Here is a 26,596-nt window from a genome sequence, read left to right on the forward strand (position 1 = left end):
AACTCCCAGGTCCCCTGAAGCAGCTCTTTGGAATTGTTGAGAATCCTGGTCAAAGGGAAATTGGTCTAGAAAATATAATACCATCTGGATTCTGGGCCCAGCTCCTCTCAACAATTACCCAAAGAAGCCTGGCACGTAAGGGCTGACTTAACAAATGTTACCTGAATCAGAACCTCTGCCTCAATGCATAATATCTGCATTTGCACCCATACTTCTTGTCCAGGAATGTGAAAGGTAATTTCAAAACCCAGTCATTGTTACTTCTCTCCTCCACTTGTCTCTGCCCTAAAATACCCAGAAAAACCACAAAGCTGATTAAAAAGAAAAACAAAAACTGATGGGCTCCCCACATTTTAGGAGCCAGCAGGAGACCCTGCTGTTTTATGATACCTGCTATGTACCAGTCACTTTACTAGCTATTTTGTAACCAGAATTCTATCTCTATGTGTTAATTTTGACAACAACCCAGTAAGATAGATGTTATGATTCCAGTATTTCCAATGAAGACACCACAGAGGCCCAATGAGGTTTAAAGTACATGACCCAGTTATGTAGCTGGTAAGTGGGAAAGCAAAGGCACAACCCAGGTCTATGTGTCTAGCTGCAAAGGGTGTGCTTGTTCACTCTTCCGTTCTGCTTCCAAGTTAGAGATGACTACGCCTGGACAGCCCATGACCAGGTGCTTTTGCAAAGTCTTTGGGGAGACTGTAGAAGAAAGAAGAGGAGATGTGTTCTGTGTTGAGAGGGTCCCAAACCTAGCTCTCAGGCCCCAGCTGGAGCATCACAGGGTGGGCTTTCCCCCATGTCACTCCTTCCAGATGGCTGACATTGTTGAGGTGTCCCGTGTATCAACACTGGAGCTCCAGAACCAGCTGGATGAGTACAAGGAGAAAAATCGCAGGGAACTTGCAGAAATGCAAAGGCAGTTGAAGGAGAAAACGCTAGAGGCTGAAAAGTCACGTCTGACTGCCATGAAACTGCAGGATGAGGTAATGCCTGGCGGGGTCAGCTCCTGGTTTACCCCCTGTTCCAGTATCCTGTGAGACTGCTTTGAAACTCTTCTAGGAAAGATTCTGGGTAGATCTGAAGACAGCATTTGGGCTTGATTCTTAGTGTTAACCCTTAGGCTGGTTATATGGGGCAAATGGCATTCATTCTAAGACAAAGTCCCAGGGCCTCTGAGGTGAAATTGACACAACTTTAAAGTGACCATTTTCTTGATTAATCCAAGAGTTTTTGCCTAAAATGTTTAGCTGCTATTTATGGAGCACCACTGGTGTACCCAGCTGTGTCCCAGTGATTCACATGTATTAATGTTTTAATTCAGCCCTGGAAAAAGGATTATAGTAAGCAATTGCTTTTTGCTATTCATTTAGAAAATAGAGACTTTTATTAGAGTGAGTGTGGTGGATGAGAGCTTTAGAACAACAGTAATGAAAACAAAAAGAAACTTAAGGAATTTATGAGTACTGAAATTATTAAAACATATTTTTAGTTTTATATTTAGGAATAGTAGAGCAAAGTAACTCAAATGTTAGCTCCCTTCAGTTTTGACTTGCAAAGAGCTTAAAAAATAAAGGGAATGTTTTTGATTATTTTAATGGGAAACTCAAGGCTCTGAAACACAAGTACAGTGTATGCTGATTTCTTGCTGTGCCTCTTGCCAGCTGCGTGACCTTGAGCAGCTTACCCCAAGTTTCTGAGCATCTGTTTTTCCCTCTTTAAAAATATACCAAATAATGATTATTTAATAATGAAATGAGATAACACGTGAGAAGAGAGCAGAGGGTCTGTATATCCTGGACACCAGTGGTAAGGCTTTTTTTAAAAAAGTCCAAGGCTTGCTTTTTTTTCATAACTAGAGCCAGGAGCGCCAGGATTCCACAGGAAAACAAGTTTTTCTTTAAAAAACAAACTTTTAATATCTTTGATGATCAAAGAAATGTCGCCGGTGAGTCAGTGCTGGGACTGTGCGGAAGAACAATGGATATTTATTACAGACTTCTAGAATACTCCTGAAAGGACCTTGATAACAGGTCCCCTCTGCCTGCCTGCAGGGCCATATGATGTGGGACTCCTTGTATAACTGCAATTAGCATAATGACATCACAGTTCTCTTTGGCATTAAATATAAGGCCATTTGCATTTCTATGGCCAGTAGGAAGAGAGATTCTGATACTTGCCAGAACACCAACAAACACATGGTGTCTTTTGATTTCAGAAAAGTCACAGTATCATAATGACCCCTGCAAAGCGCTTCCTGTTGCTTTTTTGTATAATGGTTATGATTCTGCTAGAATCTTCGGATTGGAAGGCACTTTAGAGATCCTATAGTTAGATGAGGAAACAGATCCCCAGAGATTAGTGAAAGCCAGGAGACAACCAGTATGGTTTATAAGAGAGCAGTTGTTCAAAAAAAGATCCGTTATGATGAGAACCAAGGTGGCCCTTCCTAGACTTTTCTCAGTGGCACAGCCCTGTGAGACACAGTTTCCATCTGTATGGCAGAAACGGGCACCTCATCATTCTGGAAGGAAACTGCAGGCCGATACTGCCCTACATCAGGCTGTGGAAGCCAGTACAACTGTTGAAAACAAAAGGGAATTGACAAGCCAGGGTCATTCTGGATCCTTGGAAAATTCAAGTTTACTTCCTCTGTTCACTGCCCCAACCTGTGTTTTGGTCAATCCGGAGTTAAAGCTACCCATTAACACAAAAGTGGCAGGAGTCTATCCTCAGGGCAAACTCTGCCTTCTTTGCTTTAAGAGAAATAGATATTTTACAAATTTTGCCTTTGGTGTGGAGCCGGAGAAGTTCTGCTGAAGGTAATATTTAGGGAATGAAGACTCCACTGGCTCATTATCTGGATCCCACTTAGCGAAAGGCAGTTCTGACTACTTAAAGGGAGCATGAGGGGGTTCAGAAGCTATCACAACTATGTGATTCCAGACACTGTCCGCATTCTCTGAGGCATGGCCTTATCGAGTACTCTTTTTTGACAGAGCCCTTACGAGATCTTAAGAGGGACTCTGTTACCACCAGAGGAGACGAGGGTCTTTCTCTGGAAAGGTCTTTTTCTAGGTTATTCTGTTCTCCTGGAAAGTCAGGGGTTCCTGTCAGCCTCCACGAGAGGAACCCATTGCCTAGTCTTCCTGCTGGGCTTTCCGAAACTAGCTTACCCTGTTGGGCCCCCCTAAAGACTATCTTTGGGGCTTCCCCAGCAGATCTGTGAAAATCACCCCCAAAGGATGCTGTTCTCTTAATGGAATTTGCTACTCACTGTCATATACTCTCCCAAGGAACGAAACCGCTGATGTAGCTATTCCTAACACTGTGCTTTCACCCAATACCTGTACCATCTCTAAGAGGGAAGGAGGTTGGAAACAAAGCAGATAGCCTTGGTCTTCGCTGAATCAATCCACACAGGTGTTGGAGGAACACCGACAGTGTGCTGAGGTGGCCGGTCCCCTGGGGAGATTCCAGAGAAGTAGAACAGGGGAGATTCCAAGAGAAGCAGAAAATCCTGGACAACCCCTGGAGTATCAATCCCTTTGTTGCACCTTCTTCAAAGCTGTTAGTTCAGTGCCACCTTGTGGATGAAATAAAACACTGTAAATTATGACTGAAAAGGATTTTCTTCTAGAATGCAGACGTTTTCACCGAATAAGCACATTTATATTATTATTAGATTTTGTGCCTGCAGGGTTCTGGGGGGGTGTCATTAATTTAGTTTTTATTTTCCTCTCATTTTGACCCTCTGTTGAGGTGATGCTGGTACAGGTGGGTAAGAAATTGTGCTGTGGAAGCATGTACTAAGTTTGGTGGCTTTCAGGTGTTTTTGGCCATGACCTATAAGTAAGAACTATGTCTCGCATTGCAACCCAGTAATAGGTACCTCCATACAAATGTATGAGTGTCTAGTACAAAGGTTTCACAAGACCATATCTGCTGATACTCTTCTCTGATATTTTCAATTGTGTTTAATTTCAAAATGCTGGCCAACATCTGCTTAATTGAATTTATAACCCAGTGGGTTGCCACTGGTAGCCAGAAAGCTGGTGCTTTTTACAGGAATGGAAACTGAGGCCCAGAGGGAGGTGGAACTTGCTCAGGGTCTTCTGGTCTGCTATGTGGGCATTCCCCCGTCACCTTTGGGGTCAGCCTCTGCACTGTCTCTTCAGATGCTCTGCTCCTGGTGTACCCTGGCTAACCACCCTCTGCTCCTCCTAGATGCGTCTGATGGAGGAGGAGTTACGGGATTACCAGAGAGCTCAGGATGAGGCGCTCACAAAAAGGCAGCTTCTGGAGCAGACGCTCAAGGACCTGGAGTACGAGCTGGAGGCCAAAAGTCACCTCAAAGATGACCGAAGCAGACTCGTCAAGCAGATGGAGGTCTGTAGATCGTGCGAGCATGAGCTGGGGCCTACACAGGGCAAGCATAGGACACAAGAGAAGTGAGCTCTCTGTGCACCCCTAAGCCTTTGGGATGTCTTCAGTGTTTATTCTCTGAAACAGCCAGACATTAGTAAAGTCATTTCTTGATTTGAGGAAGAAGCTGGTGGTTTGTAGACTCATGGGACTCAGAGCCAAAAGAGATGATGAAAACAGTTTAGCACAGTGCCCTCATTGTCTTGAAGAGAAAGCAACACAGAGCCCCAAAGAGGCCAGGTGATTTTACATAAGGGCACACAGTGCATTTTCTGTTGGATGCTTCGGGAGGTGCTTCCAACTACAGAGGAGACAAGATGGCTGTAAATCTAGAGAGAGGCTGAACTGTGCCTTGGACCCAAACCACCTAACTCCTAGGGACACAGCTTTCATTTATCATAACACATGCTGCATTTCTGTCTCCTGATTCTGGCCCATTTTTTACTTTAAAAATATTTATTTTTTTATTAGATTTTGTTTATTTACTTAGAGAGCATGTGCACACATGCACGAGCAGAAGGAAGGGCAGAGAGAAGGAGAAGCAGACTCCCTGCTGAGCAGGGAGCCTGATGTGGGGCTCAGTCCCAGAACCCTGGGATCATGACCTCAGCCAAAGGCAGATGCTTAACCCACTGAGCCACCCAGACACCCCTGGCCTTTTTTTTTTTTTTTTTTTTCTGATAGTTGATCCAGCTTTGCTAAAGCTAGCAGCAAACTAGTTGCTAGTTCATTTTTGGATACTACATATATATATATATAGTCCAAGATAGTATGTCAGAATGTGCTCACTGGGGTCACCAGCTGGGGGTGACCTCTTTACAGGATGTATACACAACATGGTTGAAAAATGTGAATCAAGTGATAGAATCTAAACATGAACAAGCTATTGAGCAGGATAGGAGTAACCTTAACATCAGCTTGCCTGAGAGTGTAAAAAAGAATAATCTTAAAAAAAAAAAAGAGAATAATCCTCAAGAACAAAACCAGCCCCAAACCAGAACACTGTGCCCCCCAAACACACACACAGCCCATATTCCAATGAAACTTAGAGAAGGAGAGAATCAGCCCCAGACCAATGGGAGAAGTTAAAATTGTCAAAGTTTTGATTAAAAACTGTGCTCAGGGATAGGGAGAGGTAGTTTGAATTTAAAATCAATGGAATTTCTGATTCAATTTTGCAAATAAATAGAAATAACTTTTAAAACCTCCAGGGGACTTACTAGCAGTTTCCATCTTGAGGGTGATGTTTCAACTATTAAAGATTTTATTAGATGGGCCTTTTTAGATGCTAGAATAACCTGGTTACGGTTTTATTGTTCTTTTGTAGGATTGCTGTATACTTTGCTATTGTCCTGGTTCTGATCTCATTAGAGGGGGTCATTTTAAGGCAAGCTAAGGTCAACCCAGTTAACTAGGAAGTGATTTTTCAAGGACCCAAACAATCTGGTTCAAAGCGAGCTGAAGTCGTGTCAGGCAGTGGCGTGAGAACCTTTGGTGTAATGACCCCTGACCTGGCCCCCGGAATCCTCGTGGTTGGTTTTGAATACTGCAGATATTAGGCAGGAAGAGAGGTGAAATCACCTCCACACCCTGTGAGGAGGTGATTTTAGCTAAACATTGGGTTGTCATCTCCTTCCAGAATCTTTCTCACTGAAAAGAACATTTCCTTTTGCCAACTCAAGGGTTAGAAGCAGTGACATAGCTGAGTTTCTTTTGCCCATGTGTACTATTTTAGATATTTCTCCATTAATCACAAAATGAATAGCTCTCAAGGCCCTACCACTGAGCAGCTTGCTGGAGGAGTGTGTCCTCCCCTCAGAGGCAGCTGGCAGGACTATCTTGCTGTGACTAATATCTTGCCTGTTCCTTCACTAGCACTTAACAAATTAATTCTCAGGACTCAAGAGCTCTCTCAACAATGGGCATTTTCTGTAAACTCAGAAACTCAGGTGGCTGTTTTATGTAAACGCAGCACCCTCTGTGATTTCTGACCAGAGAAGAACTGGCCCTGGAGGAGTCAGGGACCACTGAACAAACAGGAGGTTCGGTGCAGAACCCAGTGCTCTGTTCCTCGTTGGCCTTTGCAGAGGCAAAGGACTTCTCAGCTCATGGGAGAGAGCTTTCTGGGCTCCTTGGAGATTTCGTTCACCAACATTCACAGGGAAGGCATTCACAGACATGTACTCATTCACAGGAGTTCTGAAAGTCTGAATTTTGGCCTTTGCAGAGGCATCCATAGCTTGTCAGCCCACTCTGACAATTGCAGAGACAGTGTTTATGTACAGATGCTGCAGACTCGTGTTTAAAAACTCATGATGCTGATTGCTTTTTAGTAAGTGTGGTGCTGAGTTAATCCAGACATATGACAAATTGGCTAGTGACAGGAGAAACATGTGTGCAAGCCTCACAAGCCCCTGTTTCTAGGTAGGGTGGTTTGTGTCAGAAGCCTCTTTTTTCATACATGCAGCTACTTTGAAATGCCTTTCTCTCAGCACTCAGTGGTGTTAAATGAGCCAGCAAGGAAGACAGAAATGACAATTCTTTTGTATGGATTGGTTTAGCAGAAAGGGTCACTGCTGTCTCCATGTTACTCTGGTACAGATTTGGGACTGCACAGTGCAAAGTGTATGAGGTGGCCTAGAAGAGCAGGCAAGTGGGGCACCTGGGTGGCTCAGTTGGTTAAGCGGCTGCCTTTGGCTCAGATCATGATCCCAGGGTTCTGGGATTGAGCCCCACATTGGGCTCCCTGCTCCATGGGGTAGTCTGCTACTCCCTTACCCCCATACCCTGCTCGTATTCTCTCTCTCTCTCTCTCAAATGAATAAATATTTTTAAAAAAGAAAATGAAAAGCAGACAGGTGCAGTAGTACATCATGACCTTTATTCCTGCAAGGCTCTTGGAAACTCTGAGCAGAAGGGAGGGAAAACATTGTAGAGCTTGGAATTTTTAGAGAAGTGTGTCTTGGATGATGTGTGAGCTCCTGCATTGCCTTTTAACAGATAACTTAGAGACCTTAGGCTTAGGTAGATCTTTGTGAATTTATTGATTCATAAGGGGGGAAAAAGATGTGAAGGAAACAGGCTAAAATTTCCTTAGGGCTTATGTTAGGGTTCGGGGTAATATTTTTTTCTCCTTTCATGTATCTCTGAAATGCACAATTACATCTTACATTATGAGAGCAATACAGCATGGCAGTATGACAAGTAGATCATCCTTGTCTCTCATAATATTCAAATTCTCATGATACTCAGCTTTGATCTGCCTTTGAGGTTTGCTTTTCCGAGGGCCGTCCTTGCATTCAACTTGGGTCAGTGCAAGTCCAACAGGGCTGTGTTTGTGTCTTCCTCTTTTATTAGGACAAGGTGTCTCAGCTGGAGATGGAACTGGAAGAAGAAAGAAATAACTCAGATTTGCTCTCGGAGAGGATCACCCGGAGCAGGGAACAGGTACTGTCTGTAATTGAATGATGAATGGATTGTCCTTCATGGATAAGGAGACGTGGGAGGTGAAACCCAAGGATTCAGCTAGAGGAGCGAAAAAAAGTTCTTGCCTTATAGACATGATGGAAGATTGAGTAGTGTCTGCCATAGTAAGCCATAAAGAGGGAGGTATAATATATAACATAAAGCACACAATGTGGAAGCTTCCAGAGTGGTTGTGGATAACAGTCTATTAGCCATGATAGGTGAAGTGCTTTTAGAGCAGAGGCTTTAAGAATCATTAGTCCAATAAACAGTTGTGTGAAATTTGGTAGCTGGTGCCATGGAAAATGAATGATATGATGCAGACGTTTCCTTTAAGAACTTTACAAGCTAAATAGCAATACAGACACTTATGAAGCATTCACAATGCAATAGCAGCCCTTGCAAGTGAATGCTTTTTGCAACTTTCAAAGGTAAGGAATTCCACTTCTCTTCGATCTGTACAGCAACATTGGGAAGCAGCCAGCGACGTTTCTGGCTGTCCTCACACTGTAGATAATAGAACTAATTTCCCAAAGGACACTCCATGTAATCCCAAAGTTTTTGAATTTTGTTTGCATTTTTTAATAAGAAAAAAAAAGTTTAGAGTGGCTAGGTTATATCCTGGGGATAGGGAGTCCTATCACTAGAAAGCAGTGGTTCCTTTAACTGGTTGTCATGCCCAAACCATTTGACAGATCAAATATGGAAACACTATGGGACAGGATGCAGAAGATGCAGTGGCAGTTTTGAGGAGAACCTATATTCACTAATCTGAGTCTCTTTCATTTACATGATACCTATGGACACCTGTAGAAACCTCTGAAGGGATGTACTTTCAATGACAACTTAGTTGTATGCTGCCCTTCTGAAAATGGTACGGGAGAAACCATACATAGACATCTAGAAAGCCCCTCACCTTTTGATTTACTTTGGCTACTTTCTTAATTAAACAATGCAAATAAAACCTAAAAGCCTTGAATGATGCTGAATACAACTGAGGAAATTATCTGTATGAAAGATTAAAATTAAAAATCTGAAATGCAAGTTAATTTGGGTAAAATTTTCTTTATCCAAAGAAGCTCTTTCCTCTGGTCACTCTTCTACTTAGGCACCTGCCCCACCTTTCTGCCATCAGCATGTTCCAAAGCTGTGCTAGTGTCATCCCACTCCAAGGTGGCAGCCAAGCCAGCTGGAGCTGCAGAAGCTGTAGGGAAAGACTTTCATGAAAACCTCATGCCCAGGAAATGGTGCCTGACTTACAGTGTTGGATTGTCCAACGTTGACGCTTGAGCACTTGTACGTTCTTACTAAAATCTGCATTTTGTTAGGTTCTTTCCCTGGTATAAGAGCTGCTTGGTGATGCCTTCCTGCCAGCTTGGCTGAGCTGCCACAGTGCTGTGGGGCATATTAGGATTAGCTAAGCATCACGATAGTAGAAGTGGCCACAGATTTGTTGTGCTAAAGCCTCTCATGCCTTACGCAGGAAGGAATGGTGGAAAGTCTGTCATCCTGTCAGTAACTGGGCAGGGAAAGCAGACTCCCAGGCCCCATGTTTTACACCAAAAACAAAACAGACGCACCGAAACAGAAAGTGATGGCCCAACATAAAGAAAGCTGATCACTCATACCAATTTCTTTGGGGCCCTTCTTTCTCCTCTCACCTGAATGCTTGAGGTATAGAGAGCTGTTCTCCATGGTGTGGCCAAGTTTGAAGAGGCTTTGAGCCAAGAACTTTGAAGTAAGCCCAGGGAGGAGGTCAAGGGAATGAAGGCGGTCTGCTGGGAAGAGCACCGGCTTGCGAGTCCCAGGCCTGCCTCCTGCTCCAGGAGTTCCAGGAAAGTCCCAGCCTCTCTGAGCACAGTCTCTAAAGTCTGTGAAAGTGAGGCTTTTCTCCTAATTCCAGCACTGAGCTGCTCTGACAAGGCTGTGTCTAACCAAGTGTCTTGAGTCCCTCTAATTCCCCATCCTTCCTGATGTCTGAGCTGCAGGGGGGGTGCCTGACGGGAGGGTTCCACAGCCTCTAGCCTGTGAGCCCTGTCCGTCCTGTTTTCCCCTTCTGTTTCTTTTCTTCTCCCTGCCCTCCCTGAGGTTGAAGGGCATAGGGAGGTAAAGCCTGGTTTCTGTCATAGTAGAGGAGAGGAGCATCCTGTTCATCTGATGTAGGAATTGCCAAAACAAGCAAAACAAAATTCCCAAGGTAAGGCCCCTCTTCTGGCCTTTGCTGCATCTGGGTTTGTGAGGAAGGGTGGCGTAGAGAACTAACTGACCAAACTTGTCTCACAGGACAGCATTTGATTCTTACTCAATGCTGATGTCAATCTGAGACTTATCTTTTTGCCTCTTAAAGTAAAAGTTCCAAGGAAGGGCCCTGGGTATAGCCAGGTGGGCCCTAATTTTAATCCACTTAGGTTAACTTACAGGGCCATGTGCCTACTGCCTTCCTGCCAGACTCAGAGAAAGGGGAAACTTCCAAAGCTTACACCCCTTCTCTTCCCCCCCCCCCCCCCCCGCCCCCCAACACTCACTGGTGATACCTCCATCTCCTAAAGAACAGGAAATGGTGGCTGTCTGGTATCTCCAACTGATTTCTACCATCAGCCCTGGATGCTCAGCAAACTGCTTCCAGGCACTGAAAAGGAAAGGCGTGGGGAGTTATGCTTTTTGGACCTTGCTCTCTTTAAATTGAAAACAAAGAGGTCACAGCTCTTACTGAAACTCTGCATCCTTATAAGCTCCCCTTCTGAATTTTGCTTTTGCCAAACATCTCTCGTTTTTCCCCCCTAGTTTTAGTGTCAGGGCTTAGGTGGAAAAGCTAGGAAAGAAATGTTTTCCTGGGTGCCTGAAAGCAGCTACTTTCAGCTCTGTCATAATCGCAGGGTCCTAGGATCCAGCCCCACATCGCCCTTGGGCTCTCTGCTCAGTGGGGAGCCTGCTTATCCCTCCCCCCTCTGCCTGCCACTCCCCCTGCTGGTGTTCTCTCTCATGTTCTCTTTCTCTCTCAAATAAACACATAAAATCTTAAAAAAAAAAAAAAAAAAAAAGCCTGGGGGGGGGGCGGGTTTCCAGCAATATTAGCAAATAGCCAACCCCTTTCACAGAATCTTTGATCTGGCAAGGACTTCCAAGTGCCTCTCTCCAGACTATTCGTGCAGTGCACAAGATATCTGAGGCCCTGCCCACCCCCCAATCTGGCCAGCACACATAAGTGGTCAGTTGCAGAGCTGGCCTTACATCTCCTGACCCTCCAGAGAGTGTTCTCTCTACCGGTGCTCCTAAGTGATGGATTGCTACTGTGTGGATGAACAGCATTGCGGTAAGGCTGCAGAAATCAAAAATGGTCCCTGTCCTTGAGTGCTGTTTGAAGAGATGGAGGATGTCCCTCAAAATGGATAACTAAGAAAAAACAACAGATACTAAATGCCAAGTGCAGGATTCAGGCAGCTCATGAGGGAAAGAGTGATGGCGGGGGTTCTTAGAGGAAGGTGGACCTGGAGCTAGTTTTAAAGAAAGGGTGAGGTTTAGATGAACCAAGGAGTGGGAGGGGAATCCTAGATAGAATGGATGAAGTGAATAAGGATTGGGAAGTAGGATATTTAGAGGAGCAATGAATGGACTACTGTGACTTGATCAGGTTTCTGGTTTCCTTAAGGGAATAATAGATAAGTTTGGAGAGGCAGGTTGAGGGTATTGAATGGACCCTATCCTGAAGGCAGTGGGGAGCCATTGAAGGTTGTGGAGCAGGCAGTGAAGCAAACACAGTATTCTAGAAGATTAATATGGTGGGATTGGGGGTAAGGACAGCAGAAGGGGAGACGAGGAGGAAGGTCAACTGGGCTGTTCCCAGGGACAGAATAGGAAAGGCAGTTATGAGATCAAACATTCTATCCTTTGTATGTTTTTTTTTCCCCCTTATTGTACATACATTTGACTTTCAGTAAATGCTGGGCACAGTATTTGTGAGTTCCTAGTCGTTCTTTTCCAACATGCTCAGGATGTAATTTTTCAGACTGATGGGTTCAGGAAATCCTAATGGAATTTTTTTTTTTCAAATATTTTTGGGTGTTTGAATTTTGTTTCCAAATCTGGCTAACATGAAGAAGGGATGAATTTACACCTGATAGAATGATGTCTTACTCTGTAACACAGAGGTGAGGAGTATTTGTTTTCTCACGCAAGTGTGGTTTCACCTGATGCAGGATGGTTCCTGCCCTGTAAGCTGAAGGAAACTTGATTTAAATAGTGGGTATTTTATGGGCCTTGGTCTGTTTAAGTCCAGAAAAATCGCTTTTGCTCTCCTTCCTCCAAAACCACGTATCCATTTACAATTGCTATCTTTACTGAGGATTCCCTACATGCCGTGCCCCCTGCTGTGCACGCTTCCTGGCATTGTTTTCAGGCCTTGTGAGCAAGTGACCACCTAGGATCCCAAAGATCGGAAGGGGAGCCAGGATTTGACTCCAGAGCCTCCTGCCTCCCACCTGTTCCCATCATTCCAGCATCAGACTTAAGACTAGTAAAGGGCCCCCTCAAATACATTTGGGGCCTCCATTCCCAAGTTAAAAACAAGGCCTTGGTATCTCTTAAAATGGATAATTTATGGTCTCTTGGCTGTCCAGTGAGTCCAGGATTTATATAGTGGAAGAGAGGCCCAGCATTGGTGTGTTGTAAATGTGTCATCCAGGCTGATGCTCTACCTCACTGGGCACTGCATGTGGTTGCTGATGGTTGAGTACAGTTAACAGTAGGGCTGGGCCTAAATGGAGAGATGTTTTCTTGGCCATGGAGGCCTAGATAACCCAGCCCAGTGGAAAGACTATTCATCTCATGTAGGCAGCTGGCACACAAGAGGAAAAATACCAACTCCAGAGTTTTGGGTGGCTTTATGGCCGTTCCAGGGGCTAAGTCTTCCCTGTTGCTATGGCAACTACAGAATAAATCCTAGTGGATAAAGTTGCGGACCTCTGCATTCATTTTTGGAACTGCTCCCAAGCTGTTGGCTCACACCTGCTCCTCAGTCTGCATCAGGTGATGCGTCCAGCAGGATATGGTACCGGGAAATAGGGCTCCTTTGGAGTCAGTGACTGAAAGATCAAAATGGGGTTTCTTTTATTTGAAATGATCCCAGTCTCAGAACTGCCTTCGACTATATGGGCGGCTCAAAACCCAATGTGTATAGTTGGTTAAGAGTGATGTTTGTCTCTTATGCTGAAGGATCTTCCTGGTATTTTTAATACTAGCTAGGAGTGTAGGTCACAAGGCCCTCCACAGCCCAGTGGTAAACACAGGTGATGGGGTGAAATATTGTTATTAGTGCTCATAAATATCTCTGGCTTCTCATTAACCCGGAAGGCAGCTGCTTCTAATCCTGAGAGCTGGCTCAGGTCATTGGGTGCCTCTGACATAAAACCCACTGGAATCTGATACTGTTATTTCCGATCAGAATGCTTGGGGTTTAGCATTCCTTCAATCCAGCTGTGATAAACTGTTGCCTTCAGCTCCTGTTCTGTTTTTAATTTGACTGGAAAGTTTTTGTTCGGTCTATTTAGTATAGTTGAAGGGTAAACAGAATGTAAAGCAGTAAGCTTACATAAAGAAATGTTTTCCCAGCCTCAGATTTATTTCTCTGGTCCAAAGGAGGAAGCTGGCCAAGCCCGAGGGCTCTTCTCTCTTCTTTCTTCTCTTCTTGCCAGTGAGGGCTCAGGGTAAGAAGGATCTGGTTTAGAATTTTCTCAAGTCATTGGGCTGGTCCTAAGGATCACTGTATTGAGCAGAGCTAAAATACTTCTGGTTTATGGTGCAACCCAGCCTTGGGAGCATTGTCTGTCACTTCACATGGTATTCCTTGCATAAAGCTCCATGTAGTGGATTTATTTTGGAATTTTCTGTCAGGCTGTCCTTTCTGAAGAATTGAAGGAAGCCTATCAAGCTTGCTAAAAGGCCTGGTTTACAAAAGACTCAAGAAAAATGGACGGCCTGGTCACAGTAACTGTTGTTTTGTGATTGTACAGTTGTTCCTTCCTGTTCTTTACTCTGATTTATTTTATACTTCCATTTTAATAGCCATCTTTTGAGGGGATGTAGGTTTTTGGGGGGGTTTTGTTTTGTGTGTGTGTGTTTTAAAGATTTTTATTTATTTATTCATGAGAGAAACAGAGAAAGAGAGAGAGGCGGAGACACAGGCAGAGGGAGAAGCAGGCTCCACGCAGGGAGCCCAACGTGTGACTCGATCCCGGGTCTCCAGGATCACACCCTGGGCTGAAGGCAGCCGCTAAACCACTGAGCCACCTGGGCTGCCCTATACATGTGTTTTTTAAAAAACGATTTTATTGGGCAGCCCTGGTGGCTCAGTGGTTTAGCGCCTGCCTTCAGCCCAGGGTGTGATCCTGGAGACCCGGGATCGAGTCCCATGTCAGGCTCCCTGCGTGGAGCCTGCTTCTCCCTCTGCCTGTGTCTCCGCCTCTCTCTCTCTGTCTCAAATAAATAAATAAAATCTTAAAAAAAAATAAAAATAAAAACAATTTTATTTATTCATGAGAGACACAGGCAGAGACACAGGCAGAGGGAGAAGCAGGGTCCTCACAGGGAGCTGGATGGCAGGACTCGATCCCAGGACCCCAGGATCAGGCTCTGAGCCAAGGCAGCCACTTAAACTCTGAGTCACCTAGGAGTCCCTGTTTTTTGTGTTTTGTTCGTTTTTTTTTTTTTTTTTTTTTTTTTTTTTTTTGAGCATCACCATTTGCCTGAGGCTCTCCAGGGTGGTCTTGAACCTGAGGAGATCTCTGGGCTGCTGCCCCCCTGAGATTGCCTCTGTACCGTGAGGCCTGATTCCTGGCAGGACCCAGATTTTCCAGTCAGTGGCACTGAGGGAGCAAGACCTAGGTCACTGGCCGCTTCTTTAAGTCCTAGGGATTTTCCTAACCCCCAGTCTGGGCCCAGCACCACTGGGCCCCCTACTGGCCCTTGAATCCCTCCCTGGTGCTGGTGGGCCTCACTCCACTGTGCAAGTCCTCACCAGGACGCTCTCTCCTAGTGCGATTTGCCCTTCATTGAGAGACCTGGGTCTTCCACGTTTGCCGAGAACAGAGAAAAGAGTGAATGATTTTCAGCCAGAAAGCCTGAATTAGAATCCCAAGGCTGCTTCCTTCCTGAACCTCCCACCTGGCCTACGGGGTGATAACACCTGCCTCAGAGAGTGGCAGGAGGATTGATGGGCCCACACATGCCCAGTGCACTCGCAGTCGCCCCGTGTGTGTCACCGAGGGCTTTTGATCTTGGCCTTTTCCTCCTCGGTCCTGAGGCCTGGAGCACAGCTGCAGAAGCCACCCTCTGACCCCCTAAAAGCAGGTGCTATATATAAGTGACAACTACATCCGTGCCTCTGCTCTTCCAGCCTTTGATTTTCTTTTGGTATTTTGCAGCCTAATGCCTCATAGCAATAAAATTTCTAAATTTCTTTCTCTACAAGCCCATGGTTTTCCTTATCCCTCACTTTTTGGGAAATAATTTCCCTTTGCTCGCATCCCTCCATCCCTCCCATGCCTGTTCCAGGAGCCTGCCTCCCCTGAGTCCTGCATTATGCTCTCTCTCAGAGGCTCAGAGAAAGTTCTCTCTTACTCCATGCTGCCCCCAGCGCCAGACCTGCATCCTGTTGCTCCCCACACTCGGGCAGTCTCCCTGTCCAGCTCCTTTCTTGCAAGTCTCCAGTGTTTGTGACTTTCCCCTTCTCTGTGATCCTCACCCTCACCTGCTAGTAGGTGCAGGGCCCCTCTACTGGAACTGTCTTTGGGGCCTTCATGTCCCCAGCCCTTCAGTCGTAGCTGTCATCTCATCACCCACCTCTTCGCGCCCGGCGTCTTCCCAGTTTCCGCAGTTGGGTTCCCCTCTCCACCGAACCCTCCGGAGCGGACTTCTTGTCCAGCTCGGGGTTCTCCCCAGACTTCCTTCTCCCTGACTTCCCTCAGTCCTCACCCCCCTTGGCATTGGGGACAGAGCAGCATTCTGGTTTCATCCCAGCCTCCCCTAATGGGAGGAGGGTGCTCCCCAGGGCCCAGCTCTGGGGCTGCCTCATCCTTCATAGGGTCCTCCTTGGGGAGCGCATCAGGCCCAGGGCTGCAGCTGGTGGCACCCAGCCTCCGCACCTGTGTCTGCAGCCTCTCCTGGGCTCTAGGGGTACCGGGGGCCATTACAGGGCCCACCTCCTCCAGGGGGTGAGGACTGAACAAGACAGCACTGTAAATGCTCAAAGACTCAAACCTTCCCTTAGTAAGTGCAACCCAGGTGTTTGCTTTTGTGACCGTGTTATCACAGGCCCGGTGTGACTGCTCCCTGTCCCTGTCTCTCTCACCCTGCCTGTCCCCGGCCCCTGGGTGTGTCTAGTCCATTCCCTTCTGTTCCTCTGGCACCCTATCCTCTTCCTTACCTCTCACACTAGTCTGGGAGGCTGTGTTCCCTCTCCTGCCCTTTTCTCTACCCTGCCTCCCCCTGGCCTTTCAGGTGGGTCACAGCTGAGGGGTCCTCTCCCTGGCCCCCTAAGCCTCTGCTCTGACACTGCTGTTGCACCACAGGTATAGGGCTTATTTGTTTGTCCCCCATGAGGCTACAAGGAGGGCAGGTTCCTTGACTTTGTCAGCGCCCTGGGCTGATAATGTAGTGTGAAGGAAGGGACAAAGGATCCCATCATTCCCACACCAGCTGTTCCCCACCACGCAAGAGCGTGCAGGTCCTTTCCGGGGATACCCCTCAGCGTCTGGGGCGATGGGGGCAGCTGCTCTGGCCTGAGGATGGGAGCCACACGGCCACCCGAGGGTGGAAGAGATGCTGGAAGGGGCTTTCACTGCGTGACGGGCCACCTCGAGGGGCCTTTGCAGGCTGTCTCATTCCAGTGCCTTGTTTTAGGAGAGAGCCTGCCCCCCGGAGGTGAGGTGACTGAAGTCACGCAGAAGTGAACTCAGGGCCCGAGGAGAAGCCGGGCCTCCGGGCCTCCAGGCCTCCGGGCCTCCAGGCCTCCGCTGCTCGTCTGCGTAGTTACTTCCCATCTCGGTGACAGTTTGACCATGTCGTCAGTCACGTGCTGGCCTCTGCCCCCGGCGTGAAGGCCACCTCTCCTGCAGGAGGCACGTGGCAGTCCCGCGGCCCAGCCACGCCGACGCCCTGTGCGCGGTGGGGCTGTGAGCCTGCATTCGTTAGCTGTGCACTTTGTGCCCGGACGGCAGTTGCAGGAATATTCCAAGGCCTCTGCAGGTGGTTCTCGAGGGCTCTGGGCCCAGGCAGGTGGGAGCCGGCCTCGGGGAGAATTCTCAGTGCTCTGCCGCTGACCCTTAGCATCGCTGGCATTTTTTCCCTGCTGCATACAAGAGCGTCCCGAGGAGATTGCCTTCTTCCCAGGTCTTGCTGTTTTACGTGACCACTGTATTTGAACCCAAAATCCGTTTGAAGCCTTTGCATCAGGTTGGTCCAGGGAGCCAGGGCAGATGGAGTAGTGGGATGTGGGTAGGCTTGGTCTGGATTCTAGTCCTGCTGTCTCCGGTGACCTGCATAACCTCCCCAGGCATCAGTGTCCCCTGCTGTCAAATTCTAAATCCCCCTGACATAGAAGCCTTCACTCAGAGATGCAAAAATATGTTTTTGGTTTCGATCACACAGGTTCTTCCTCACCTGTGGGCAGAGTCCCAGCCTTATTCCTCAGCACTCCCTGTCACCCACTCTTGGGCCACCCATACCTCGCTGCTGTCATTCAGTGCTCGCACAGGTGCAGGGTTAGTGGGAGATGGGAGCCCCACCCAGGGTGGGCAGTCTTCCTCTTATTATTCTGGGCCCCCCCCCAGCTCCTGCTCTTCTGGCAGAAGGGGGGGAGGGCTACCCCCAGCTACCCCCCGCCCCCCGCCCCAGGTCCTGCTCTTCTGGCAGAAGGTGGGGCAGGGCTGGGCTTTTCGTTTATTCAGGTACTTGTGCAAGTGGTGCAAATGCAAGTGGAGACCAGGCCGGTGAGACTGTTACAGGTGCTCCCCGGGCATCCAGGGAGTATCTTGGGTGCACCTCTTACCCAGGCTGAACCCCTACCTTATGAAGGTAGGGTGGTGTTATTTACTGGGTCACCCTGTCCTTACGGCCTCTTCAGGCTGCCCTCTGCTGGACAGTCCTGGGAACTGGGCTCTGGAGCCCAGTTCACTGCAGCTGAAAGCCTGCTGGAGATCGGAACAGAGGCAGGCCACAGGATTTCTTTCTGGGTACTGCTCAGCTCGGCTCATTTCCTATTAACACAGACGAAATCCTCAGTAACATTTAGCCTTTGCCAGGTCACCTGGAGCCGCCCAGTGTTCTTGCTGACTTTTGTTTCTGGCACACGAAGGGAAAATCTAGCAGCGTCTGCGATATGCTAAGTGTAGAAGCCTTTTCTGAAGTTTGAACTTGGTCATGTAGCAGTCAGGAACTCACGTGAACACTAGCTCCCCTCTTCCTAGTTGTGTAGATCTCCAGCAAGCTGGATCACGGATTCATCCGGATTTGCTCGGATAGTCGGTGTCAGCCATTGGAAGTCCTGTATCCTGAGAACATCCTCAGTCCTGGGCAAGCAGGCTGGGATGGTTGGTCACCATACAAGTTGATGAGCATCTCCCAGTGCCTTCTGCAGAGATAGAATTACCTACTTCTTGGGGTGGTTGTGGGGACATGATAGGTTGGTGCTTGTAGAGTACTGAGCAGGTGATACCAATTTTCTAGAGCTGCTGTAACAAAGTACCATCAACGGGGTGGCCTAGAACAACAGAAATGTATTTTTTCACAGTTCTGGAGGCCAGATGTCTGAAATTAAAGTGTCAGCAGAGCCATGCTCCCCTTGGACTGGTAGAAGAATTCTCTGTTGTTTCTTCCAGACTCCTGGAAGTGTTCTGGCTCTTTAGCACTCCCTGACAATAAATGCCTCCCTAAAGTCCTCCATCCTCACATGACATTCTCCCTGTGTCTCTCTTCATGCAGCTGCCTTTTTTGGGTGCATGTCTGTCCCTGTATCCAAATTTCCCCCTTTTTGTAAAACCCTAGTCATGTTGGACTAGGGCTCACCCTAATGACCTCACTTGAGTTTGGTTACCTCTGGAAAACCCCTATTTCCAAATAAAGTCATACCTTAGGTACTAAGGGTTAGGACTTCAGGGTATCCAGTTGAGCCAATGACAGCAGGGTTTGCTATGACCACTACTGTTGTTTGTATCATTGTCTTTGCAATGATCATTGAAACCAAGAGTATCTAAGAAGCAGCTCCGGCCTCCGAGAGGAGACTGTGTGCTGAAGAGGAGCTGGCTTGGTGGTTGGAATCTGGTACCCACGGACCATTTCAGCATGAAGGATGTAGAGACAGCCCCTCTAACTACTCGGCTTTGTTCTGCTTGGTACAGATGGAGCAGATGAGGAGCGAGCTCCTGCAGGAAAGAGCTCTCAAGCAGGACTTGGAGTGTGACAAGATTTCCTTGGAGAGGCAGGTGAGGCTGGTTTTGGATTAGACCCCTTGGCGGGGTTGCCTTTGCATGGCACCCCAAGAACTGTGGGGCATAACTCATCTGAGAGCTGGAGGTGTTCTGAATGCCTTTCCAGAGAGGTTTTCCCAATCATTTAAATCTGCTTGGAAGTTGAGCAGTTGGGAGGAGGGGAATTGCAGGTGGTGTCTTCTGGATCCTAAGAGGGCTAAGTTTTGACATAAAGGCAATGAAAAAGAGCCATGAGTTGCCAACAGAGCTTATTGGAATCATTCTTTTATATGCCTTTCATGTAAATTCTTCATTGAATATCATATATGATATTGGCAAAGGAGCCTATTTCTCCTGCCGTCCCCACCTCCCCATAGGTTTATAAAAGAAGAAGGCTACGCCTGTTTGCCTGATGTCCAGGAGTCCTGTGACAGCCAAAGAATTCACCTGGGCTCTTAAGGGAACGTGTTAGAATCTCTTTTCTTAGCCTGCCAGATGCTGAGTGCAAGGCCTTTCCTGGAGACATTCCTGGCTTCCCCAGGTCCCCCGGGGCCCAGCATCCTGTGCGGATGGCAGGCTTACTGTGGTTGTTGTCCACTTGCTGGCTCTACCCTGTACATAGAGCATGGCAGATCCACAACCCCTCACAGCATCCCTGTCTGATTCTAGAACAAAGATTTAAAGAGCCGGATTATCCATCTGGAAGGCTCCTACAGGTCCAGCAAAGAGGGGCTGGTGGTGCAGATGGAGGCCAGGATCGCCGAGCTGGAGGACCGTCTGGAAAACGAGGAGAGGTGAGCCTGGCCAGCTGTGGTGCAGAGGCCTGGCGAGCAGTCGTGGTCACACTACAGAGCGCTTTCCCATTTGTGTCTCTTCCTGTCCTCACAAGCCTTCATGTGAGGAAGGTAGAGTAAGTACAAAGTACAATAGACGAGAAAACCAAGACCATCCAGCAAGTACTCGAGGAAGGTCGCAGAGCTGGTCAGTGGGACTAGCGCAGGACTTCCACGCCTAGTCCACAGCTTCCCCGCTGTGCTGACTGTTCCTCCCCTCAGCATGCCAGGCTGCCTCATAAGCTCTCAGGTTTGAGCTCAATTACAGGCAGGGGTTGTCTGTATTCCGGAGCCAGAGGTATTGGAGCAGAGGCCCAGTGCTGTCTCAGAAATGGGCAGCGCCCCCCCCCCCCCCCCCCCCCCCCCCGTGGGTGGAAGGCACTTGGAAGCAGAGGGCCGCAGTCCTTTTCAGCAGATTCTCTGCAGCTGTCTCCAAGATCATGGCCCAAGGCCCAGCACCAGGTTGAGCTTGACCGGTCTCCGTTATTACTCCTGGCTCTTCAGCTTCCTAGAAGGGGTGACAGCATTATACGTATCCATTTTCAGTAGGCCTTTGGGACTGGGCTGGAGCAGCCTGGAATAGACCCATAATGCTTACGCTCTGGCAGCCAAGGACCCTCTGCTGTACAAAGTAAAGCCTGGAAGGACTAAGGGCAGGCGGCCCTGTGGCCTCAGGCAAGTCACTGCCCTTGATAGAGCCTCCATTTCCTCACTGGTCCAGGGAGTAGCCCTTTCCTCCTGGACCGGGTTCTGCATGTCTCCAACTCTAAGCTTCGAACTGACCAGGCCACCTGGCTGGAGCTTCCCTTCCTCCACAGCCTGGCCTGGGCCTCCTGTGGGGCTGGATGAGACAGTCCTCGGTTCTGTTCCCCCTGCCCTTCCAGGGACCGGGCCAGCCTCCAGCTCAGCAACCGACGGCTGGAGCGGAAGGTGAAGGAGCTAGTGATGCAAGTGGACGATGAGCACCTGTCTCTGACTGATCAGAAGGACCAGGTGAGGGCCCCTCTTTCTCAGATGAGATTTTATGCCCCGGGCGGGTGAGTGAATGGGTGAATGGGTGATACAGTTGTGGAGGCTGAGACTTCCTGTTTTCTCCTCTCCCCAGGTACATCATAGAAAAATGGGGCCTTTCTAGCCTACTTTAGTGGGGGGCTCAGCAGCCCTCAGCCCCAGAGCTGAGACTGGTTGCTCCCTTTGCCACCTCTTGGTGCCTGGGGAGATGGTGGCTGGGCCGCTGACCTCTCTGTGCTGGACTCTTTTCCATCCCAGCTGGGCTGGGCCACCAGCCAGCACTTAACCTGCCTTCTCTCCCAATGCAGCTGAGCTTGCGCTTGAAGGCAATGAAACGACAAGTAGAGGAGGCCGAGGAGGAGATCGACAGACTAGAAAGTTCTAAAAAGAAGCTGCAGAGGGAGCTGGAGGAGCAGATGGATGTGAATGAGCAGCTGCAGGGACAACTCAATTCCATGAAGAAGGATCTAAGGTGGGCGAGTGTGGTAGCCCCACAAGGACCATGATCCCCCTGACATTTGAGGAGAGCTTGACACTGTCAGGGCATTCTCACTGCTGGTGTCTGAGCATCAGCAGTGGTTCCTTGTTGTCGCCTTTCGGAGTTACCCCATCCTAGAGATGAGAGTGGCCACGTCCACTTCGGTCACCCTACACATGTTCAGTAGGATCGCACATGTGTCCCTCCCCCCGCCCCCTGATGTCAGGCAGGCAGATTTCATCCCTCTTGTCCATAAGGGGAAACAAGCTCAGAGCAGGAGGCCTAGCTCATACCACCCTGGAGGGGGCAGCTCCTAGACCAGCCCTTAGGACTCCTGCTTTTAAGGAGAAATACAATAAGGTTTGGGTTCATACCCTCATAAAGACTAGACTGTCTTGGACCTGGTCTCAGGAGAGAACTGCTTCTAAAGCTCCCCTGTCGTGATCATAAGGGGCCTGGAGTTAGGGGGTCACTTCCCTGCCCTAGGGTCCCTGGGGTGCAGGGCGAGGTTGGTTTTCATATTCATACATAGAGCTGAGCCTTTCTCAGAGGCTGACAATGCTGGCAGCATGGGTGGTTCTCTTGTAAATGGACAGGGACCCCAGCCCTGTTGAGAATTCTGTAAATAGGACCTGTCTATCAAGAACCTGGCCCCGGGGCTGGCATTGGGGTGCACCATGTAAGGGGGCACCAAAAATCTCAGTAATCAAGATAAATAATTAATGTCATATTGTAAAAAGTGAATGCAAACAACCCATGGTCAACAAGATACCAAACTTATCAATTAAGACTCGATCAATAACGGCGCCCTGACGAGACGTAGTATAGCTCGAGGTCAAAGGAAGCATCGGTACTACTGAGCTTGTCCCAGCCCTGTCCAGCCCTCCTCTCGCCAGCTGCCATGGGCAAGTTTGTTCCCTGTCGCTCACGGAACCATCAGGTGCAGACCGACCGGTTCGTGTGCTTCTGTCCCAGCCAGCGGGGTGGGGAGAGGGGAGCCCCAGACCCTCCCGCCATCCCCTGAAAGACCAGCTGCAGCCCAGGACCCGGACACATGCCCCCTGTTGTCTCAGCAGACTCAAGAAGCTGCCGAGCAAAGTGCTGGACGACACGGACGATGATGACCTCAGTACGGACGGGGGGAGCCTCCACGAGGCGCCGCTGAGCTACATCTTCCCCAAGGACAGCGCTGCCACCAGCCAGATCTGAGTCCCGGGGCTGCGGCGGTGGCCCGTCACATGTCACAGGGCCCCGCAGCGGGGAGCGGGAGAGGTGGCGTCTGTGCGGAGCGGAGACCAGAGACCCAGAGCCCCGGAGCCCCGGAGCCCTGTGCACCTCTTCTTTGCAGAGGCCGATTCCTTCCTCCACATCGCATAGGAGCCACCACTCACCGTGGGGTTCGGAGAATATAATTTGGCAGGAGGAAGCCCTGGTTCCGCACAGCTGTCCGCCGGCACCCTTTGCAGGGGTGCTCCTGCCCCCTCCTACTTCCCCTTGCCAAGGGAAAGGGTCCAAAATGCTAGTTGTTATTTAATAGCCCTTGTGCAGGGGAGGAGATGGTGTATAGACTGTACATATTTTAATCCAGATTCTCCTGAGCTGCTGCTGCTCCATCGTGGAATGTTACGGAAGCTTCGTAGGGCGGCTTGTTTGTAAACTCCACACACACATCTGTCTTACTATTTTTTAAAATGTGTAGCTACTAGATTTTAAGTATTAAGACACAGAGATGAGAGAGTAGAATGCAGACTACTTTCGACATCAGAGATGGAGAAAAGGAATTGTTGGGACAAGGAACATTTGAGCCTCAGGAGAGAAACGCAAGTGGTCTTGAACAGCTTATGAAGGGAGAGAAAGTCAGAAGGTCGCATGTGTCTGTGGCCCCATGGGGGCCACTATCCCTCAGTTACTTATTTTATTTAGAATTTTGTTAAAATTTCTGGACCATGCTGAGACCAGTTCTCAGTCATCAACTGCAATTTCTTTCCCACAGTTGTGGGGTAGGGAGACTTTTAAGTAAAGTTTTTGACAAATGATGTGGTTTCTGGAGGGTTGAGGTCCTCCTGTCATTTCTTATGGGTCCTTTCCTCCCTCCATCCACATCAGGCCTCCAAGTAACCTCCTCTGCCTGGTGGTTGCTGGGTGAGGAGTGGAAGGGCTTGGGTCAAGGCTCCTGGACGTACATGTGAAGAAGGGGTGGGCAGTGTCCAGGAGGTCACAGGGAGAGGGAAGAGAGGAAGTAAGCAGGGTGTGGGGGGGAGGGAAGAAAGGGAAGTTCTTGAAAGCTGGGGGATGTGTAGACAAGGTGCAGATTGAGCTGGAGTTCAAGTTTATGTCAGGAAAGCGAGGGGAAAAAATCAAAGACAGGAGGTGTGTCTGTGCAGACTGGAAGGCTCCTCCCAGCTTCCTGGGACAGAGGGACATCAGCCGGCACCAGGCACAAAATAACTGGGGTCGGGTGAGGTCTGGGATGAGATCATGTTGCTGGGACAGCATTACAGGGAGCATGGAATTGGGAACTTGCAGTCCTGCAGTATCCCGGTCCTTCCTCCTGGCCTTCCTGGTGTCCCCTCCCTCTCTGACTATTCCCAGGTATGTCCAGAGGCCGAGTCCAGCCACACTGGGCCCCCACAGGTCAGGGTCAGGGTCAGGGTGTAAAGCAGGCAGCTCAGTTGGGTCACAGCCAGGGAGAGAACCGTGTAGGATGTGTGTGTGTGTGTGTATACGGGGGGCAAGGTGATAGTATTCAGTTGTGTCGGCAGTGTCCCCAAGTGTCCTAAGAGGAGAAGCCCCTGGACCAGAGAGCTCTGTGGCAGTTACCATGAGGAGCAGGGAGTTTCAGTGCCCTGCCTACCCCAGGTCACAAATCCCACCAAACAGGATTCAGAGTGATCAGCCTGGTTTATGGGCAGGTGTCACCATCCTCCCTCCCCACCTGATGAGGCTCCTGGAGCCACAAGAGCCAAGCCCTCTTCCACCTCTGCTGCCTTGGAGTGGTTCTTGCCTCTACTTACTCATTTGAGGTGTGGAGAGATTCCTCCCTTTCGCTGTTCATTCATTTAACAGTTATTAGGCATCCGCCATGTGTCAGACGCAGTCCTTGGCACTGGGATATTCCGTAAGAGATCCAGATCCCCTCCCGGAGTGTGGTTCGGGGAAAGGGGGCAATGACAAATGGATGCAGAGGCTGAGCCCCTCCATACCCAGCCCTGGAGCCCCTCTGTCCTCCTGGGGACACAACAAGCCTGACTCACTGGAATTCCCAGGGGGGTTCTTGGACCCTCAGTAGAGTCTTGTCCCTGCTGGTTCCACTATCATTAGATATTTGCCAAGAACTCTGCCTAAAAATGCCTCAGCCCACTCATAACTACAGGTGGGAGATGAGAAGATCGGAAGATGCAAGAACTTTGGGGGTGGTGGTGGTGAGTGTCTATCTTGGATTTGTGAGAAAGTCACTGCCACTGTTTCCGGCCAGTTCCTTGTGGTAGCTATGAGGCTTGGCTACAAGAAGCAAAAATGCCAACGGAAAGAGAACACAAGTCACTGTTCAAAAGGGTTGCATCCTTACGGTAAAGGACGGGCCGTCGTAAACGTTAAATGCATCATCCTCCCGGGGAATGGTGCTGGCACTGAGGCATCATGCAGTGTAGCGGGGTGGGAAGAACATTGGACTGGGACTTGAGAGATGTTTTAAGTCCTCACTCTTCTTGCCCTGTGACTTTGACAGGGGGTGACTTTGATGGGGCGTGTGCTCCCAGAGCCCAAGATTGCCTGGAATAAATGAGGACCAGGGCGCAAGGTCCTTCCTTTCCAGCTCTGACATGCTATCATTCTTTGATTTTATTATATACTCATATTTTTGTTCATTGCTTTAAGAACTAACCCTACTCAAGAATATTTAGCTAGCTTAAAAAGAAAAAAAAATTTATTTAATAAACAAATATGTGGCCAAATGCAATGCTGAGGAGACAATCATCGTATACCTTTATAATTTTTCCCCCCTGCTTCGGAGTGTCATTTGACAAAGGCAAGAGGCTTATTCTGTTGTGCTTCGGCTTTCGGGTATGTTTGATTGCTTTGATTTGTCATGGGGAAGAGACGTTTGTGTGCAGCTACCTCCATGTACGTGAACTGGATAAAGCAAGGTTGCCTTTCAATAAATGGTGTCACCCGACAGGACTCTTGACTCTCCCATTATTTTGACTCCTTGTTTTCTCCAGAGCTTGGCTCTGTGCCCACCAAGAAACAGCCAAGGTGAATGGTGGCGGGAAGCTGCTTGAGGAAGTGGAATTTGGTGGCATTTCACTCCCAGAACCGGTTTCTGAAATTAGAAGAGCAAGAGTGGGTCAGTCAGTAAACACAGAGAATTCATGCGCCTGCAGATGGCAATGTTCTACAAAACCCAGTCTGCCCATTTGCAGAAAAAGGCAAAATGGAAAGTGCGTTAGTTAACTGAGAATAAACAGACACGCCCTGTTTATTCCTTGTTCCTAAAAGTGGGTTCTCCTATGATCAGAGTTTATACATGATCTCTCTTTGTAAAAGATTTTATTTATTTATACATGAGAGACACAGAGAGAGAGGCAGAGGGAGAAGCAGGCTCCCTGCGAGGAGCCCGATGCAGGACTCAACCCAGGAGCCCAGGATCACGCCCTGAGCCGAAGGCAGGTGCTCAACCGCTGAGCCACCCCGGCGTCCTTATACGTGATCTCTCTTGACTGACAGCAGGCTGACAGCAAGTACCAGGGTCCCCATTTTACAAGAAAGGGGTACTTCACCACGAAAGGGACCTACACTGCTCTTCCTTCATCCTCAGATACATTCTCTACCCTGTCCTCCATCCTTGCAGGCCCAGGGCCCCTCCATGCCCTGTGGCCGCTCTGTCGGGTCAGCCAATAGGAGCAGGTGGGGGTGGATGCTTC

The 26,596-nt window shown here is 48.7% G+C and overlaps 1 protein-coding gene across 4 annotated transcripts in view; it reads left to right on the forward strand.

Moving 5' to 3' along the window:
• Positions 1-25,853, forward strand: part of CGNL1 (cingulin like 1) — a 163,758-nt gene extending 137,905 nt beyond the window's left edge. For 2 of the 4 annotated variants that reach the window (XM_072738628.1, XM_072738627.1), the window contains exons 12-19: positions 819-989; positions 4,231-4,392; positions 7,786-7,875; positions 19,284-19,367; positions 20,022-20,146; positions 21,070-21,178; positions 21,505-21,668; positions 22,751-25,853. In XM_072738628.1, the coding sequence (XP_072594729.1) occupies positions 819-989; positions 4,231-4,392; positions 7,786-7,875; positions 19,284-19,367; positions 20,022-20,146; positions 21,070-21,178; positions 21,505-21,668; positions 22,751-22,883 (1,038 nt within the window). In that variant the 3' untranslated portion in view covers positions 22,884-25,853. The remainder of the gene's footprint in view (positions 1-818; positions 990-4,230; positions 4,393-7,785; positions 7,876-19,283; positions 19,368-20,021; positions 20,147-21,069; positions 21,179-21,504; positions 21,669-22,750) is intronic. The other 2 variants (XM_072738630.1, XM_072738629.1) reach the window with 1 other exon arrangement.
• The last annotated feature ends 743 nt before the right edge of the window (positions 25,854-26,596 follow it).

Source organism: Vulpes vulpes, chromosome 15 (assembly GCF_048418805.1).
Source record: "Vulpes vulpes isolate BD-2025 chromosome 15, VulVul3, whole genome shotgun sequence".
Classification (NCBI taxonomy): Eukaryota; Metazoa; Chordata; class Mammalia; order Carnivora; family Canidae; genus Vulpes; species Vulpes vulpes.